We start from the raw sequence: 19,556 nt of genomic DNA, 5'->3' as shown, positions 1-19,556 counted from the left end.
ATTTGAACAGATTTACACACAGGTTAACTTCAAGGTCTGTTCCAGAAAAGTACTTCAAGGTTTTGGATTTGTTCCAGTTGGACAGTTTTGAGAAAAACAGAGGGGTTTCATTGCTACTTCATTGGTTCACTAAATTTTAAACGATTTTTTAAAAAATCCTCAACTGTGGTTCTGTTGGCAGTTTAGCGAAAGCAAGCTTCAGGATTGTTTGGGTTGAACAGTCTGGTTCAGATCAGGCTACACATGTTTACCCTGGGCCACCCTTCCGGAATGACCCCGGCTGACCCGCCCGTGCCACCACGTCCAGTATACTGGGTGCTGTGTTGGCCACAGCCAGAGTTCTGTGGCTCACGGTCATTATCTCATCTGATGCTCAGACAGCCTGTGGGGCAGCTGCGGACAGCAAAAGTGGTTCTTCGTGATGGACGATCCGACCTGTATAGGCTACAGCCCAGAGGTGTCTGAGTCCCAGCCCATCCCCCTCCCCTCTGAGTTCAACACAGAATAAACCGTTGCCCAAATCACCACACGCACCAGCTGTCACTTGGCAAGAGGATTTTGGTCACCGGGAACAGAGCCCACCACCAAAGGCAGCCCCTGTACAGGCATAGCCACCAGGCTGCTGGGAAGGTCTGTCTCCCAGAAGCAGGGAAGGAGACAAGGCTTGCAAGACCTGTGAGGTGGAGGAGTGTGGCAGCGGCCGCTCCTCCTTCCCAGGGAGCCCTTGGATCAGCTGCGTCCCCTAGCCTCACATCTGCACGCCCTTCCTCTGGCCCCGCTCTCGGGACCCCGCGTCCACACTCAGCGCAGAGGTGATTGGCCCGACTCACTCCTACCTGGGCTGTCCCTGTTGCACCTAGCCTGTACCCCATCAGATATAATAGGTGGCGTGGCTAGCTAGGACTGCCCTCCCGCAAAGCAGAGCTGGGACAGAGCAGGGGGTTTGGGTCTCTTGCTCAGGAGCCACTGAACCCCAGAATGGGGTGTTTTGTGTCTGACATGGTAGCAAGTTCCCTGTCACCGGGAGCATTCAAGCAGAGGCTGGATATTATAGTAGAGCATATTGGATACTTTATATTATAGAGGATACTGTGCTTTAGAAACTGGGGGAAACTCACTAGGGGCTCGTTACTGTGTGTCCAGAATCTGCCCCCATATTGTGACCGGGGCTGGGGAGATGGGGATGCATTCTACGGCCCAAGGTCAAGAAATCCACATGACCCTCCAAAGCGTTGAACCAGAGACCTCTGTCTTGTTAGTGCAGAGCTGCAGCCGACGGGGCTAATAAGCAGTTCCGTGGCAGCCTTTTTTCCATCAAACGCATATGCTGTTTCCTGACTTCTTAACGCAGCGTGCTATTTATACCAGTAGATCCATTCATTCTTAATGAGCCACGGTTGTGGATTGTAAAATGTTTTATTTTCATACAGGATTGCTCACTGCCCAGAGCCAGCTGTTGCTATGCCACCTTCCTTCTTTCCCCGTTCCTAAGAAATTGGCATTTTGGAAGCTCCTCAGAGCGCTCAGCTGCCCTCTCCCACCTCCTGCTCACCCCCCAGTGTTTCCCCAGCAGACTCTGGCCTTGGCATTTCTGTCACGTTGGCCTGGACGTAGTGCGTGAACTCCCTGCAGCCTTCGGAGCAGCTGGGAGTGTGTGCTATGGGCAGAGGGGTCAGGCTGGCTGAGGCGTGGAGGAGGCAGAGGACAGCAGAGCAGGAGGGCGTCCGTGTTGGGAAACGGGATGCCATCTGTCCGCCAAGGGTTGGACACGCGCCGGTGTTAGAGGTCGCAAACTGGTGAAGCAGTGACTCGATCTGGCTCCCTGCTTTATGCTCACCGATAACTTTTTTAAACATGGAAAATCCTCATTAAAAAGAACGTGGGGGGTGCCTGGGTGGTTTAGTCGGTTAAGCGTCCAACTTCGGCTCAGGTCACGATCTTACGGCTCGTGAGTTCAAGCCCCACGTTGGGCTCTGTGCTGACAGCCCAGAGCCTGGAGCCCGCTTCCGATTCTCTGTCTGCCTGTCTTTCTGTCCCTCCTCCACTCACGCTCTGTCTCACTCTCTCGAAAAAAAAAAAAAAAAAAAAAAGTGAAATTCTGACTTCTTTTTTGAAAATCAGGAAGTCTGCCAGTACTGCCCCCCTCCCTGGAAAAATCGGACAAGCTGAGTCGCAGCTTCCCCTTCACCCTGGCCGCGTGGTCTCTGGTTTGCCACAGTCCCCACCCCTCCCTGTTGTCTCTTGATGCTATGATCATCACGCTTACAGGGTTATTAAGAAGAAAGTGAAATAGTTCTGGTTTCCACATCCCTATGAAAAGAGAGAGAATAGGACTTAGACCAACAGGAACATCTGTTGCAAGAAAAGTGAGCATACCTCTCTGTGGAAATCGATACTCGTATCCAGAAACGTCGTAAATGGAGCAGAGCAAATATCATGTCCGGCTCGCCTCACCCACTGGCCCCTCCAGCTCACCAGTGGAAGACAGAGCCTGAGCGTGTCACATCTGCGTGTTCCCACTCCTGACCCTGACCCCAGGCTAGGAATGCCGGCTCCTCTTCCTCTCTGAGCCCTGGTTGCCCCATGAGTGGGATGGAGAGACTAGGGGGCCTGGACAGAGTCTGTTCTCTTCCAGCTTTTATCTTAGAGCTCCAAATCCAAGGGAATGAAACTTTCTGGAGAAATGTCTGGCAGGTGGTGAGCCCCGTTTCAGCACTGGCCCTGCCCCTGCACGCACACGCACGCGTGCACACGAGCCGGGAAGGACTGTTTAGAGAGGAGGGTGGGAGAAGCCGTCTTCCCACCACCTGAGAAGGGCACTGTGGGTCCCTCACTGAACCCCTTGACTCAGGTCTGCATGGGGTCGGTCTGCTGTTCGGGTCCAGGAAATAAGTAAACCAGAAAGAGGCACAGACAGTGCTGTCTGGGGCTTCCACCAGCCATTTGGGGAACTGAATGCCATCCTTCTCCAAAGGCAGGAGGAGGCAGTGGGGAGGGTGCCCAGTTGCCCGAGCCCATGTGGGCCCCACTGGGGCAGACACCCAACGGCCAGCCAGTCGTTGGGCTTCCCACGTGGCCGCCAGCGCTCCGTGCTCTGAGGGCCGGGGTACCGTCTGCCCGTAGGTCTGTGCAGTGAAAGAGGCATGCGTTGGGCCTCAGTGGCGAGTGGCCAAATAAAACCAGCAGCTATTGTAGCCGCGTGGATTGCGTGGTTGCTCACTGCAGGCTGTGCTGGGCACCGTGCATTCCTCTGACACAGGGGGGCGGGGGTGGGGGGCTGGACTGCTGTCCCATTTTATAGTAGGGCACGGAGAGGTCAAATAACTTGCATCATAACCTCGGTGTGGGCAGAAAGATCCCCTCGGCCTTCCGGGAAACTCTGCCCTTTCCCAGGGAAGTGGAGACCTGGCCACCTCTTATGTGGCTGTGTTTTGAAAGACAAGCCCATGCATACTGATTTGTCTTGACCTTCAGAGCCCTTGGTGAAGCCAAACTCTAGTCCGATGCCAGTGTGGGTGAATGGGGGCGGGGCATCCCCAGGACAGAAGCCCCAAGCTTCGGCAAGCTGTGTCGCCCCCACTCCCACGCGCCACTCCTGCCCCAGCAACCCTCCTGCCTGTCCTGGGCATCCTCATTGGCTTGAGGATTGATTTCCCAAGAGCAGAAGGCCCTCATTAGCCACACCACAGAGGTCAGGGCCGTGGCTGTCGCTTCTCATTTGCCCAAACCCAGTGACGGTCTCAGCTGATCGGGTGATTCCAGCTGTAAGGTGCTGGGGACTCCCAGCCCCCACTCCCATGGCATCCGAGCCGACAGGAAAGCAGGGCCCTGTCCCCCGAGCCAGCCTCTGGCTTCAGCTCGAATGACGTGCGCAGAGCTCCTGCCGCCGTGGGCCAGGCCAGGGCTGGGCTCCACCTCACGCAGTGATGCACACCCTCCCCAGCCGCTCACCTGTCTCACCATATAAACACCTACAACTCAATTCTGCCCACTCTAGATTTCTCAGCCTTTGGGGACCTGGGTAAAGTGAATTACCCTGGGCCCGCCTGCCCTGTCAGACTCTAGTAAAGTCCAAGGAGATGGCATCACGGCTCCGCTCAGTTCGGAAGCTCTCTCCTGGGGCCGCCTGTCCATCATAGGTCAAGGCCAGCCTCGCAGGCAGGACGAGTTGATTCCTGAGTGCTGGTCTGGGAGTCACAGCAAAGCTAGGAGAGTCTGTCTGCCCGGATCTCCATACAGGACAACAAGACCAGGCCTCTCCTGCCTCACTTGCCTCTGGGTCCCCCTGGGGCTCAGGTAGACCTGGCAGCCCATCCCCCACACCCAGGCTCTGAGCGCAGACCCCATGTCCCTGAGCTTCTGCTCAGGTGAGGGAACCAGAAGGACAAACCCAGAAGCTGAGAAGGCTGGAGCCTGAGAGAATGGGACTGAGAGGCCTGGGGAGAGAGAAGGGGTGGGGGGGGGAGAGAGAGAGAGAGAGAGAGATGCAGACCCAGAGACAGACAGACAAAGATGCTGAGAGATGAGACTGGAGAGAGAGAAACTGACAAAAACAGAAAAAGGAAACGAGAGAAAACCCCAGGAAGACCCAGAACACAAAGACATACGACACAGACAAGACGGGGAAAGAAAGATAAGGGGAGCAAAGGCAGACAGAGATTTTTTTAAAACATCGGCAAAAAGGAGGCACAAAGAGACAAAGTAAAGACAAAGGCCCAGAGATCCACAGAGACAGAAGGAGAGAGAGAGCTGTGGTCAGGGACAGAGCAAAGCCGTACTTTGCATCCCATCAAAGGCAGGAGATATGCACTCACTTTGTTTCTTCTCTGCCGTAAATCAGCAACAATAACCTGCCGCAGAGAAACAGTGCGGACCTCGTGCCCTAGGTGCCTGAGCCTGGAGCCTTTCTTTGAGCCAGCGGGGCTGTCCAGGCCCCAGAGAAGCCCACCACTTGGCCTTTGCCCTGCCCGTGGGACACACCAGCCCTAGCATTTCTGTCTAAGTTGTGCCCATTTTTAAGTGCCACCTCTTCCGAGATGCCCTCCCTGACTTCCCTTCTCCCTGAACACTGTCTGCCTCCCCTAGAGAGTATCATGTTCTCGCTGGAGGAAGCTGTCCTTATCATCCATCCATCTCCTGTTCTACCTGGAGCTCCTCCAGCAAGGGCAGGACTACAGGATTTCGGTGCTGGCGACCACATCACTATCGATTTGAAGACTCGTCTTCATTATCCAGTGCCTCCTGTCTGTCTGTGAGTCCAAAGGAGGGAGTTAATTAAAATCAATGGCGAATGAATAAAGAAGCACAGGAAACCCTCCACTCCCCAGTGGTCAATTCCCAGCCTGGTTTGGGCCGTCCCTGCTGATGTCCCTGGTGGCAGCTCGGAAAGGAGACCAAGGAAGGAAGGAAGCCCCCGGGGGGCCGCACACTCACCCCGCCCTCTGAGGTTGTCCTGTGATATCCCCACCTCACAGATGAGGAAATGAAGCTCGGGGTGGTCAGGTCACCGAGATCTCCTGGACTCTGGGGTCCAGGAGGGAGGGAGGCAGGCTCTATACCTCTGTGACTTCACAGGACCCATTCCTATGAGGACAGGCTCCCCAGCCTTGAGGCTCCCTTTCTCCTTGTCCAGGCTCTGACTCTCTGGAGTCCTAGAGGGAGTTTTCCAAACAAAGGAAGAACCTGTTCCTGTGGCCTGGCCTTGGATTTGAAAGAAGAACAGAGTCTGTGTGAACAGGGCATCCCACCCCCCACCCCCACCCCCACCCAGGCCCCCGCTCACCCCTTGCCCATGACAACCAGCCTCCGACAGCTCCTCCCCTCATTAGTCTGTCCCTGGCTCCGGCTGAGGCCGCCAGCAGCCTAGCTTGTCCCACTTGAGTGTCCTTCAAGGGGGAGGAGGCTGTGAGGAGGCACCTGCTCTCGGGAAAGTGCTCCCCTTCTGGAGCCGGAGTTGGCTCGCCACCACCTTGCTGACCACCGGTTGGTTCTGCAGTCTCTGTACGGTGCTGTACCCTCTCCTGGGGGGGTGTTTTCAGAAAGCACTCAGCTACTCACTTTGTGCCTGCTTGACTCAAAGCTCAGTGTTGGGGGCTGAGGGAAGGAGCCAGATGCAGATTAAGACGTGGCCCCACCCTCAAGTGTTTCCTGGTACAGGTGGGGAAATCAAGGCAGGCACTTGTAGGAAAAGAAATGCAATGCCAGGCGGGGTCCGAGAGGGGCCAGAAGAGCCGCGCCAGCCGTGGTGGGGAGAGTGAGCAAAGGCCTGTATTCCATCTCTCCTTCTCCGGGGCTGGAAAGACTTTTCCGGTAGAGGCACAATTTAGATGAGTTCCTGGAGGATGAAGTGGAATCTAATTTTTAAAAATATGTATGGTCTCGAATGGCTTTTTTTTTTTAATATTTATTTTTGAGAGAGAAAGAAACAGAGGGCAAGTGGGGGAGGGGTAGAGAGAGAGGAAGACACAGAATCTGAAGCAGGCTCCAGGCTCCGAGCTGTCAGCACAGAGCCCGACGCGGGGCTCATACCCGTGAACCGTGAGATCATGACCTGAGCCGAAGTCAGACGCTTAACCGACTGAGCCACCCAGGCACGTGTATAGCTCTTTAAACTTACAATGCCTTTTGTCCTCCTTGATCTTTTTTTGGGAGTTATTATTGTCTCCATTTTACAAATGAGAAGATTGGGGTTCAGAGGGATGAAGGTCATTGCCCAGGAGTGTCCAAGGCAGGGCCAAAACTCAACCCTAGATGTCAGGAGTGAACTAGAAGTCTCTCACATTACAGCGGGCATGTTGGGGAGATAAGGGGAGACCTGGCCTGCCTGGAGGGCAGGACTCCTGAGGGAGCAGAGCCCTTAGGGTGAGGCCAGACTGTGGGGTGCCCTGCCTGCAGGGTGGGGAGGAAAGAACAGAGATCTCAGCAGTAGGTAGGCCTGGGCTCAAATCCCAGCTTGGCCTGCAAAGGGCCCCTGAAGGCGTCTAGTGTTCCCAGTGACCTGTACATCACAACCTAGGAAGCTCAGCCCCTTGGAAGAGGCCAGGCCACCCCTGTGAGGTTGGCCGGGGCACCAAATACGGTGACCCTGGAGGCCAGCCCTGCACCAGGTGGTGCGGGCCATGAGTTCAGGATGACCCCCTCAAATAAAAGCTCCTACCATGTTCCAGGCACTGCCTGTGTTACTTTGCTAATGCTCACAGCTCAGAAAAGGACCCATCGGAGCCCATCAGAGTGCGTCTCCACCAGCCCGTACCTTCCTCCTGGTACCACCAAACAGAGCCCCAGACTTGGTGGGGTGGGGGGGGCATCTCAGGGGGATTTCAGCAGCCTGGCCTTGTTTGCAGGTGAGGCAGCCCTCGCCTGTCCCAGGAGGGACAGTTCTGCGACCGCCCTCTGCAGCCTGGTAGGCTGGGTAAGGCTAATTGGGGATGTCTGTGCATTCCCCAGGGCCTTAGCATCTTTCCTTTACGTTAAAAAAAATTATTGTGTTTTTAGTAGGCAAAATTTTCCACCATCTGCTTTGCCTTGGCAGAATGTTTGCTGAAAATATCTCTCTTCCTCTCTAATTCCCCGTAGTTTCTGGGGGCTTTGGGAGCCTCCAATAGAGCAGCAGCTCACAAGTGCCTCCCAAGCTCACGGGCTGTCCTTGTGCCAGGCAGGCGGGTGTTGTGGCCCAGAAGTCCCATCTCCCCACCTCTCAACCAGAGAGGGACCCTGGGGTCTCTCCCCTGATGATACAGAGCTGATCTGAAGTTGAATCCTAGGATTCAGACCCAGTAGCTGCCTGGGTTGGTCTCTGTGTGATGAAGTCCTGAGAGATGCCCACAGTCACAAGGAAAGGTGGTGGCAGAGAAGAGCCAGGAGCCAGGTGCCCCCACCCAATGCAGTGCTGTGAGGTCAAGCGGCCAGCATCCTGCCTGTGCCCTGGACCATCCCGGGCAGGATGGCTTCACAGGACGGCAGCTGCCACACATGTCCTTTGAGGCAATCAGGAAAGACTTTCCAAAAGGGAAGACTTCCCCCACCTCCATGTACCCAAACTCTAAGTTTCCATGGTGACAGTCAAATTGCAAATCCATCTAAGAGTGAGCCAGGAAAAAAAAAAAAAAAAAAAAAAAAAAAAAAAGCTGGCCTATCCCCAGAGAAGTGGGCATGGCTGGCGCTGGGGCTAGCCGCTGCTGAGGATGAGAGCCGAGCAGAGTGGGACACCCTTCTGGGGCATGCTGGGAAAATCTCAGGGATGCCAGTTCCCCGAGCAAGTGGTCCGGGGTCTCAGGCCACCGTGGGGCAGGAGGCCCTCCCTCCTCCCTGCCTCCTGGCAGAGCCCAAGTGAATCCATTTGGCGACTCCTCCTCCTTGGGAGACTAGCGGGACAGTCTTCTCTCTGGTGTTTTCCCATCTTCAATCTGAAAAACGAGGCGTAGGCTGAATACAAGCACTCATCGCCAAGCCATCCTAGACTGTCTTTGGGGAATTCGAAGGGAAAAAAATCAGCCTTCAGACACAGTGTTTTGTTGAGGATGGAAGAGCGAGGGCCAAAAGATTTATGAGCCTAAAAGCGTCGTTAATAGACCTGGAAGATTTACGATCACAGCTGCTACGCAGCGAGAAGGGTGGCAACGGCAATCGAATGGCAAATTAGCCAAGGTTTGGGTTTTATGGTGACAGTCGGAGAGGGAGGAAGAAGAAAAACTTCATCCCTTGCTGCTGGAGGAATATTTGGGCAAATGGCGTTTGCGTTGGACCCTGTCCAGGGACATTCTCAGCAGTGTCCTTTTGGTGTGTTTCTTTCCTACTGACAGGAAATGCCAAGGCCAGGCGTGGACGCTGCTGGCTTCTTTTGGTTTCTTTCTTTCAAGTAAAGTTTATTACAGTGGATTAGAATGGGATCGGGTTTGCACTGCAGAGACCTCTTCTAAGCTGAGGCCTGGCCCCGGCTCAAAATCCCAGATGCAATGAGCAAAGATGCGCCAGCCAAGGGAGACACAGCCTGAGGGAAGGAGTCTTGTCAGCTGGCCGGTTCTCTGCTCTGTGACACCTTCGTAAATTCACCTGTCATCTGGAACCATTCCCCCCTTTCCATGGCTGTGGGCATCGGGGGTCCATAAAAGGAGACGAAGAACAAGTCAACGGACTAACTTGGGAAACATTTAGTATTTTCTAAACCCTGCACAGCACAGGCACATGGGAACTGCGTAGCATGGTGCCTCCCGAACTCTGCCTCCAAAGATTGGATGCTTTGGACAAGACATACCCCTCCCCACAAAAGCTGCTCTCTCAATGTACCACGGCATAGTCCTTCTTACAGTTCAGGCTCACTCCGGGACTCATGTGACCCAACACTGTGCACGTATGACAGACGACACACCAGGGAGGAGGGTAAAGAAGTGGGATAAAGAGCTCACCACCATACATGATCTTGCGATTCATGGGTTCGAGCCCCACATCGGGCTCTGTGCTGACAGCTCAGAACCTGGAGCCTGCTTCGGACTCTGTGTCTCCTTCTCTCTCTGCTCCTCCCCCGCTCACGCTCTGCCTCTCTCTGCCTCTCAAAAATGAATAAACATTTTTTTTTTAATTAAAAAAACAAAAAACTCACCACCATAACCTGAGTCCTGGACACCCTTTCCCATCGTCTCCTTTGGAGCTCTCGGTATTTTGTGCCCTTTGTCATCTGTGCATTGGATTGAGGCACTGTTTCAAGATCAGGGAGCCACAAGTCCCCCAGGCCCCCGCTGCCCCAGCCCCATGCCCCCTCCCTGCTGGCCCAGAATTATGAAGATCGTGCATATGAAACATCAGAGAGATGGAACGTTCCAGGTCAAGAAGAATGAGATTACCCATAAGCATCTCTGCCAGAGACTTGGGGAAGCCAATGTGGAGATCAGTCCCCGCTCCCCTCAGGGACTTCCTCTCTGCTCAACAGGCTGCCAGACCCCCTGCCACGGAGGGGCAGAATCCTCCCTGATTCCTTTGCAGCTGCCCCAGGGGAGACAGGGAGACACAGGGGGCTGCTGGCTGCTTCCTGCCCACTTCCCACTCCCTTTGTCTGGAGACCCGCAGGGTTGGTGTTTAGTCACTTTAGTCAGGCTGACTGAGTCAAAAATACGTCAATGCTTATAAATCCAACGCCCATGAGGTTCGGTCAGTGGAGTCGTGATCAGAGAAACCCAGTCCGGGACCTGCAAAGCAATGGCAAACTCAATTAGGCCGTTGCATTTCTCAAATACTATGAAGGGGCATATGGACCACAACCCCTCTGAGTTCCCAGCTCCTTTTGAGTCTACGTCACAAAAGCCCAAAGAGCCAAGGCAGAACTCTTTCTTGAAGGCCAGGAGGGAAAGAGAGCAGAAAAAGGAAACTCCTTGAGCAGATAAAGGAAGGAAAAGCTGGGAACTGCCACGTTGACGTCACTCTCGCCCCACCCACACGGGTCAGGCTGTGCAGGAGAAGTTCACCAGCCTCAATCAGGGGTGCACTTTGGCCCCTGCCCTCCAGGAGCCTGGGGGTCCGCTGGGGGAAAGACACACGCACACCGAAAGCCGAGAGTGGCTATACCAAAATGCGTCAGGTATTCAGCCAGTCAGGCGCGGGTGATTGGGGGAGATGGTGTCCAAAAGGAGCCGGGAGAGGGGTGTCCGGCTGGCGCAGTCAGTAGAACATGTGAGTCTTGATCTCGAGATTGTGAGTTCGAGCCCCACATTGGGGGTAGAGATTACTAACTAAATAAACAAAAAGGAGCCAGGAGAAGAGCCATGGGCAGGGCGTTCTGGGCAGCGGGAAGTGAGTAACCACAGGAGGTACCAACTGGCAGTTTGGTAGGAACTCTGAGCAGTGTGGAGAAGCCTGGGCAAGAGAGCAGATTGTGCAGGATGCAGCTAGAGAAGTAGACAAAGATCAGGAGCATGGGCTTGCGGGTTACAGGGAACGCCTAAAGACGGACGAGCTAGGATCTGTGTGTTAGCTGGAGCGTTCCCCTCTGCGCAGACGGACGTGCCTGAAGGAGGGGCCCGGGTGGGAAGTTATTGAGGGAGACCAGACCGGAGACCCTGAGGCCCTGAGCTAGGCAGGGGCCGTGACCGATGGCGAGAAGGCCACTGATTGGAGAACCATTTAGGAGGTGAAACTGGCAGAATGTGGCGATGAGGGGGAGAGAAGAGCTCTGCTATGGAAGCTGCAGGGTTGAGAATCTCTTGATTATGGTTGGCCAGCTCCATCCCTCTGGTTGCCGAATTCTGTGGACCCGTGACTCCCTTTGCTGAAAGGTGACCCAGGCTGAAGGCACAGAGGCTTTCCAGAAGGCCTGAGATCTGGCTAGAAGCTACATGGCTTAGGTCCTGCCGCTGCTGCCCCGCCCCTGTGCCCGCTCTGGGTTTCCCTGCGTGACCAGGCTGGTCTTCCTGCGGGCTCTTGGTGCCACCTCAGGATCCCCCTCTGCAAGTTGCTCCTCAAGCAGCCCAGCTGGTCAGACGCAACCTATGAGCCACCGCTGGCATAGACTGGTTTTATTTCCAGTCCCGTGTCCCGCCAGACAAGTCCCAATGGCACGGGGCTGATGGGCGGATAATGCTGTCTAGGCACCTGGCATAGTGCCGGGCAGAGGACGCCCAGCCCCTCCAACCCTCCCTCTGGAACCAGGTATCTTGTACTCTCTGGCCAGGCACACTGACTCTTTAATGTTTATTTATTTTTGACCGGGGCGGGGGGAGAGGGGGGAGGGGCAGAGACAGGGAGACACAGAATCCGAAGCAGGCTCCAGGCTCTGAGCTGTCAGCACAGAGCCCGACCCTGGGCTCGAACTCTGCACGGCAAGATCATGACCTGAGCCGAAGTCGGACGTTCAACCGACTGAGCCACCCAGGCGCCCCAAGGCACACTGACTCTTACCCCATCCACAGAGTCAGTCACCTGTGAGAGCTACTTACCTGTGATCCCAAACCTTTCTGTGCTGTTGTACTTGGTATTAGAATTACATCATTTAATTAAATGTTACATAAACTGATGAAAAGAGCCAGAAAAGACAGTCATTTCATTAAAACCAGGACTTTGGAAAGTCTTGATAGAAACTACTTGCTTAAAAAAGCTATTGAATCAGGTGTGGGCAGGACGACTGTAAAAGGCAGGAGAAAGAAATGGAAAAAACAGAGACGGATTCTGCACTCCTCCTGCTTTGCCAGTGTCTTTAAGCTGTGCTCCAGTTTAAAGAAACTGAACCCGGGGATCACAGTGCAGTATGGATGCAGCTTAGACATGGAAGATTGTGTGGGCCCATCTCAAAGAAGCACCCACCCCTACATCAAAACATTGGCGGATGGACGTACGTTTCTGTGCTTAAAATGAAAATGGAGGGGTGCCTGGGTGGCTCAGTCGCTTAGGCGTCTGACTCTTGATTTCGGCTCAGGTCACGATCTGGCAGTTCGCGGGATCGAGTCCTGCATCAGGCTCTACACTGGCAGCGCATAGCCTGCTTGGGATTCTCGCTCTCTCCTCTCTTTCTACCCTGTGTGCATGTGCACACGCTCTCTCAAAATCAACTTTAAAAAAATTAAAATAGAATGTTCAGCCTCTGAATGTATCCTGTATTATGACTCCCACTGTTGATTAACCAGCCAAATATGGTCCCATTTAGTCCAGAAAAGATTTCTGGACACAGTAGGTGTCCGCCATGAGAGCTCCCTCTCCTCCCCTCTCCTGGGACTCCAATCCCATCAGCCTGGCTCCCTTCTGCACTCACAGGGCCCCAGTGCGAGTTACTGGATGAACTGGGATGAGAGCCGAGGCCTGCTGACTTCCAGTTCATTTCTTCCAGTAAAATCAGAGTGGTCACAAACACAGGGTGTGGAGCCAGCCTGCTAGGGAACTAATCCCAGCTCTCCCACTTACTGCCTTGAGCGAGGGCCTCGGTTTCCTCACGTGTGAAACGAAGGTAACCCTGTCTTCCAGGGGTTGTTGTGAAGCATCCGTGAGTTAGCATATGTGAAAGTGCTGGCAGAGGGGAGGCCTGCCCTGGCCCCTCCAACCTGCATGCCTGCTGGTAGTGACCAGTATTGGTAACTTCCTATGCTGCTGTCTGTTCTTTCCAGTGGTTTCCAGTGACAGTGACAGTGACTCGGATCTCAGCTCCTCCAGCCTGGAGGACAGACTCCTTGCGACTGGGGCAAGGGCCCCCAAAGGTGACAAACCCCAGAGGGAATCAGGTAAGCATAGCCAGTACACTGCTCCTTTCCAAGGCCCCGGGTGCAAGTGCCTTCGCTGCTTCCTCAGGCTATGGCTCCCCAGCAGGTGTCTATGGAGTTGTTCTAGATCAGGGAGGAGAAGTGGGCCTGGGGCTGGGATGCTTCAAGCTGAAGCGCTAGCACCACTGCAGAGCAGGAGGAAAAAGAGCCCCAGGTGTATGTGCAGGGGCGGGGCAAGGAGGGCGGATCTAGCCAACCTGCCTGCACACCCAGAATTTCTCCCCAAGCTCACTGCAAGCTTTCCCAAGATGAGACTGTGCCTTGTGAGTGATGACGGTTGCAAAAATCAGGTACGAAGTTCTTTGGGCTCAGCTCTGCCGTGAAACTACAGTGGGGCCCTAAGCACATACCTTGACCTTTTGGGCCTGTGTTTCCTTCTTTTTATTTTTTTCTTGAAGTTTATTTATTCTGAGAGAGAGAGCACAGGGGTGGGGGGAGGGGAGGGGGGAGGGGGGAGGGAGAGAATCCCAAACAGGCTCCACCCTGTCAGCTCAGAGCCAGATGCAGGGCTCAAACTCACAAACCATGAGATCATGACCTGACCCAAAGTCAAGAGTCGGCCTCTTAACTGACTGAGCCATCCAGGTGCCCCCTCTGTTTCCATCTATTTAGCAGGTCGTCCCCAAAATTTCTTCTGAGTTTAACATCTTGGAGCTCTCCTCTGTGACCTTGTCATGTGAAAGAGCCTTAACGGCGTCTTGAGGCTGGTGCAGAGAAGGCCTCGGGCATATTTTTCTTTCCTTTAAACACATAAAAGGCCTTCTGGGGACCAACGTCATTCAGAGTTACTCCAGAGGTTAGAAGTGGGATATTTGAAAGACATTTCAGGAAGGCTGGTTTTAGGGCATAAGCAAAGAGCTTTATAATAACTGCCCCAAACTGGAATGACATGCCTCCGGTGCTGTCCTGGGGCCAAGGCTGGGTGATCTGCCAGGGCTGATAGGGAAGGAACTCCCGGTGGGGACAGCAGTTCAAGCTAGATCAGAGATGGCAGGTGCCTGGCACATGCACTTCTACTCCCACGCCTGTGCCCATGGCAGACATTACTAGTGGATCATGATACTCTTTCCCACAGAGCCTGACATGGCGTCAGAATCCTCCTTGGCACAGTTATCCAAGTGTTCAGTATCAGTAGGTAGAGGCAGCACAGGAGACAACCGGTGCTGGACTGGATGATCTCTTAGGCCCCTCAGGCTAAAGATTCTATCTTTTAAAAGTGTGAAGGAGGGGCGCCTGGGTGACTCAGTCGGTTAAGTCGGTCGAGCATGCAACTCTTGATCTCCAGGTCGTGAGTTCAAGCCCCACATTGGGTGTAGAGATTACTGAAATAGATACATAAACTTAAAAATAATAACCCCATCGGGTTAACGGAGGTATACGCCCTTCCCCCTCCTCATTCTATGAAGTCAGGAAGGACTCCTCCTTGTTGCCAGTTTTCATGTGGGTGGCTTGTTCCTTACTGAGCTGACCTAAGGGCCCATGCAGTGGCCTTTATATATCCTGGACCATTCAGCACTGGCCAGAGGTGGGGTCACGCCAGAACGTGACAGGCACGTGGGGGCGGCAGGTAAGGGGCTCCGGGCAGACAATCCCATAGATACCCATCACAGTTTCAAATGAGAAGCTTTTACGTCAGCTCCTTATCAGGCTGACATCATCCCGGTCTCAGTTCAAGGTCCAAAGAGCCCACCCGTGGTCTCTTCCAGGTGGCAGCACAGGGTCCCCCAAGATGAGACCCACCTGCCAGCCCAGCCACCTCTCGGAGAGCCAGAGAAACCTGGCCAGTGAGACCGGGACTGGTTCTGCAGACCCGCAGCTGGGCACCCCACCCTGGCCAGACCCCAAGGGCCCCGGTGAGTACCAAGCCGCTCCTTCTAACCCAGCCTCCTCCTCTCCCTCTTCCGCTCCCCGTGGTCCTCCTCCCTGACTCAACCTGCCCAAACTGGAGAGTACTACACGACATTTGCAATTCTGTGTTTATTGAGCACCATGCCAGGCACTGGGGGGAACAGAGGTGAGCCAGACCCCACACCTGCCTGCAATGAACAGAGAGGGACCCAAAATAAGGACAACCACCCCCTCCCTTCTTAGTAATCATAACAATGGTTGTTACCATCCACTGCTTTGTACATGTAATCTTTCAAAGCATTTCCCCATCTCCACAGAGGCCTTAGTAACTCCCATTTCAAGAGCACCTACTGTGTGCCAGGCACCCCAGTCCTCACCAAGCCCAATTGTGTGCCCAGTGTGGGCAGATGGGAGACAGTCCTTGACCTCCAGAAACCTAGCATGTGGCTGAGGAAGCTGAATCAACTCACCCAAATCAGTCCAGACCTAAATCAGAGGGAGAATTCAGGACCCCTGGAGCTGGTGGCATAGAGCCTAGCCTGCCCTTGCACCCCTAAGGTCCCCTTGCATTATTTTTTGGTTTTTTTTTTTTTTGTTTTTTTTTTTTTTTTTGCACAAGAGCCAGGGAGGGGCAAAGGGAGAGAGAGAAAATCTTAAGCAGGGTCCATGCTCAGTGTGGACCCCAACACGTGCCTCAATCCCGCAAACCTGAACTGAAATCAAGAGGCAGACGCTCAGTTGACTGAGACATCCAGATGCCCCTAAGATCCCCTTGCATTCTACTGGAGTAGTGGATGGCAGGCTTATTACCCCCATTTGATAGGTGTGGAAACCAAGGGTAAGAACCCAAGCTCCACCCTGCCGTGCCCACTGTCCCTGTCTGACCAACTAGGGATCACCATGCAATGGGGGGGGTGGGGGGGCACGTGGTGAGAGTCCTCAGTTCTGCCCCCGCACCCAGGGTTGCCTGGCTGGCTCAGTCAGTGGAACATGTGACTCTGTCTCGGGGTTGTAAGTTCGAGCCCCATGTTGGATATAGAGATTACTTAAAAAATAAAAATCTTGGGGTGCCTGGGTGACTCAGTTGGTTAAGTGTCCGGCTTTGGCTCAGGTCCTGATCTTACAGTTTGTGGGTTCGAGCCTCACATCCGGCTCTGTGCTGACAGCTTGGAGCCTGGAGCCTGCTTGGGATTCTGTGTCTCCCTTTCTCCTGCCCCTCCCCTGCTTACGCTCTCTCTCAAAAAGAAATAAACATTAAAAAAAAAATTTTTTTTTAAGTAAAATCTTTTTAAAAAGGAAAGAAAGAAGCCCCAGCCAGACCTGGCACCTCTGGATCAGCAGACCTGTGGGCACGCAGTGCGTGTGTGGGTCTGCGGTCCGCGGTTAGCTCCATGCAGGAGTCTGCATTTAGGGGTGCGGGAGCCCATGTGTGCTGACAGCCACCCTCCAGGAAACCTCGTGGAAGCTCCCACCCACTCCCTGTCTCCCCTCCTCCCCTTTCTCCTGCCTTGATGGTGCCAGGAAGCTACAGGGCAGGGCATGTAAGAGAGGTGGCGGGTGGGCGGGTCTCTGGGAGAGGGAGGCCCTGTGGCCGTGGCTGTGGAGTGGACCCTCTCCCCTCCTTCCCGCCTCCTGAAACCCTCCACAGAGGACAGTTTGGAATCAGCCATATTTTAGTCCTAGCCCTGCCGCTCCCAGACATGTGAACTTGGCCAGACCATAAAATTCAACCATATGAAATTGCATTTTTATAGATGAGAAAGAGCCAGATATCGGCAATCATGTGACTCAACCTAATATTTGATCTCTCTGTGCCCAATTCCATTATTGCTACGGGGGGGGGGGGGGGGACCCCCTGTGCTCCTCATGGGGTTGCAGGGAGGGTGAAATGCAGTGTCCGTGTGGAGTGCCTGCCCTAAGTAGGTCTTTGACACAAACCTAGCAATGGAGGAGGCCATGTGGCCCAGAGCGTAGAGAGCCTCCAGGGCTTATGCTACAACCCAAAGAGGATTGGTCTACAGGGAAGTTTTGGGGTTTTTTGTTTTTTTGAGAGAGCACAATCGGGGGAGGGGCAGAGAGAAGGGGACAGAGGATCTGATGTGGGCTCTGCGCTGACAGCTGTGAGCCCGATGTGGAGCTTAAACTCACGAACTGCGAGATCATGACCTGAGCCAAAGTCGGATGCTCAACCGACTAAACCACCCCAGACGCCCCGACAGAGAAGCTTTATATTGCCATGCCCATTTGCTCTTTCTGGCATCTAAGATCACCTGTGTTGATTACCCTGGGTGTCGATGGACACACTGAAGCACAGGGAGTAGATGATTTGCCAGCAACGATGCAATGAAACGGAGCAAAGCTCTGGCCGGGGCACCAGCCCCCAGTCCTCCCTGGCAGATCCCTGTTTAGTTTCAGAAAGGGAAGCTGCTTCAGGTGTGGGGTCACTCCAGCAAGGAGCCTGTCTTCCCTGCGGTCACCTCCATCTCATTCCCAAAGGTCAAGCTGTCACTGGGGACGGACTCCGCCTCCACTTACCCTAGAGCGGCCTTTTTTTTTCCTCTCCCCTAAAGGCAAAAGGCACACCTGGGCGAGTCCCCGCTGCTGACATGACCTCTGAAGTTCCTCTCTGTCTGCCCTGGCAGAGGCGTGATTGGTGCGTGGAGCAGATTTTCCAGTGGAAGAGTTTGAGAGCGAGAGAAAGCTGGAAGGGTCCCCAGACCCCTCCCGGCTCCTTCCTGACCGGTCTCGGAGCCCTCAGCTGGCCAGCCCTGTTGGATATGACCTCTGACTCAACAAACCAGTGTTTGTGGGGCTGGGTCTGCTTCCCCCCTCACTCAGTGCCTTTCTGCACCCTTCTCTCCTGGGAGCCCTCCTCACCCACCCCCACCCCCCAGCCATTCCGCTCACCATGACCTTTATTTATTGTCCTTTGCCTGCACCCTCCCTCGGCCTACCTCCATGTTCATTTTAAGTTTGTTCTTGTCTTGTGTTGGGGTGCAAGGGCCTTCAGGCCCTCCCACGTGCACTGTGGCTTTGGAGGGCACTGGGCTGGGCTTTCTCCATATTTGTATTAATGGAAGCAGAGCCCAACGTTGCCCTTCAGAGCTGAGCTTGGCCCCTAGAGACGAGCAGTGGGTCCAGAGAGTGTGGGATGAGAGGCTTGCCCACCCTCCCTTTGCCTGTGACTCTGGAAGGTGGGAGCAACATCCTCCCTTCATTCGGGGCTGGCCCAGACACTATGGTTAAAACCTGGTTCTTGCTTAGGTTTCCTGGAACCCTCTGTTGGCCTCCCCAAGTCTTGCTCAGCCTCTCTCCAGCTGGTGGAGCTGGGAAGGGTTCCGGTGGATACTGTGAATTCACTCATTGAAGACCAGCCTTCAGTGGAGTCCCCAGCTGGGGTGCGAGGCTCCCCTGAGCCTTTAATTCACTTCTCTTCAGTAGGTTCAGTTTGGCATGAAAAATAAGTAATTCAGAGTGTGAGCAACTGCTTCTGGAAAACCCTTCCCTGAAGACAGAAGGAGATTGAGAGAGAGAGAGAGAGAGAGAGTGCGTGTGTGTGTGTGTGTGTGTGCGTGTGCGTGCGTGCGTCCACTTCTCTCATCCTTCCTGCCACTCTCCCACTGGCCCCCATACCTGGTTCTGGAAGGGCCTTCTCTCTGGGCTCTCAGGCCCCCACCGTTAGCTTTTTTGCCCTTGCTGCTGGCAGACATAAAAAGACTGTTTCTGTGTGACAAATCATGCTTCAGAATTCAATAAAGATTAGAATTTGCATTGAGCCAGTGTGTTGATCAACAGAGCACAGTCGTTTATGTTTCTGAGATGCATTGATCGAGAAATGGATGGAAAGGAACATAGTATGTTGGTCACTGGAGCACTCCCTAAGCCACAGTAAAAGGAATGAGCTAGATCTATGTGTGTTAGGAGAGCTCACAAACCTCATGTTGAATGGAAAAACAAGGCCATTGATGTTTAAAAAAAAAATTAAGTATACATATAATCAAAATGAGCTGTGTAAACTTTTTTTAATTTTTATTTTTATTTCTGAGAGAGAGACAGAGTGTGAGTGGAGGAAGAATGGAGAGAGAGGGAGACACAGAATCCAAAGCAGGTTCCAGGCTCTGAGCTGTCAGCACAGAGCCTGATGTGGGGCTCCAACCTATGAATCACAAGATCATGACCTGCGCCGAAGTCGGCCGCTCAACTGACTGAGCCACCCAGGCGCCCTGACTTGTACAAATTTATATGCACATATGTAAAATGGACAAGGACTTGTGGTTAAATACAGTGGACCGAACACATTTGTATTTCCTCTGCCCCCAAAACTCCACCAAAATGACCTAAAGGACTAAAAATGGCATAGATTGCAAAGCCAAAAAGGAGAGGAGAGGGATGGCAGCAGGTGAGAGGTCTGCAGACTTTGGAAGATGGAAGAGGGTGACTGTCGAGTGCCAGCTTCCCAGCTCCCCCAGATGT

The 19,556-nt window shown here is 53.8% G+C and overlaps 1 protein-coding gene across 1 annotated transcript in view; it reads left to right on the top strand.

The window, feature by feature from the left end:
- The window catches only part of RPH3AL (rabphilin 3A like (without C2 domains)), a 135,721-nt gene extending 116,863 nt beyond the window's left edge, over positions 1-18,858 (top strand). Inside the window, 4 exon segments of the mRNA XM_042914393.1 lie at positions 13,083-13,196; positions 14,942-15,057; positions 15,059-15,088; positions 17,654-18,858. Of these exon segments, the coding sequence (XP_042770327.1) occupies positions 13,083-13,196; positions 14,942-15,057; positions 15,059-15,088; positions 17,654-17,995 (602 nt within the window). The 3' untranslated portion in view covers positions 17,996-18,858.
- The last annotated feature ends 698 nt before the right edge of the window (positions 18,859-19,556 follow it).

This window comes from Panthera leo, chromosome E1 (genome assembly GCF_018350215.1).
Source record: "Panthera leo isolate Ple1 chromosome E1, P.leo_Ple1_pat1.1, whole genome shotgun sequence".
Lineage (NCBI taxonomy): Eukaryota > Metazoa > Chordata > Mammalia > Carnivora > Felidae > Panthera > Panthera leo.
Note: the sequence above shows the minus strand (reverse complement) of the source record. Positions and strands in the feature narration are given on the sequence as shown.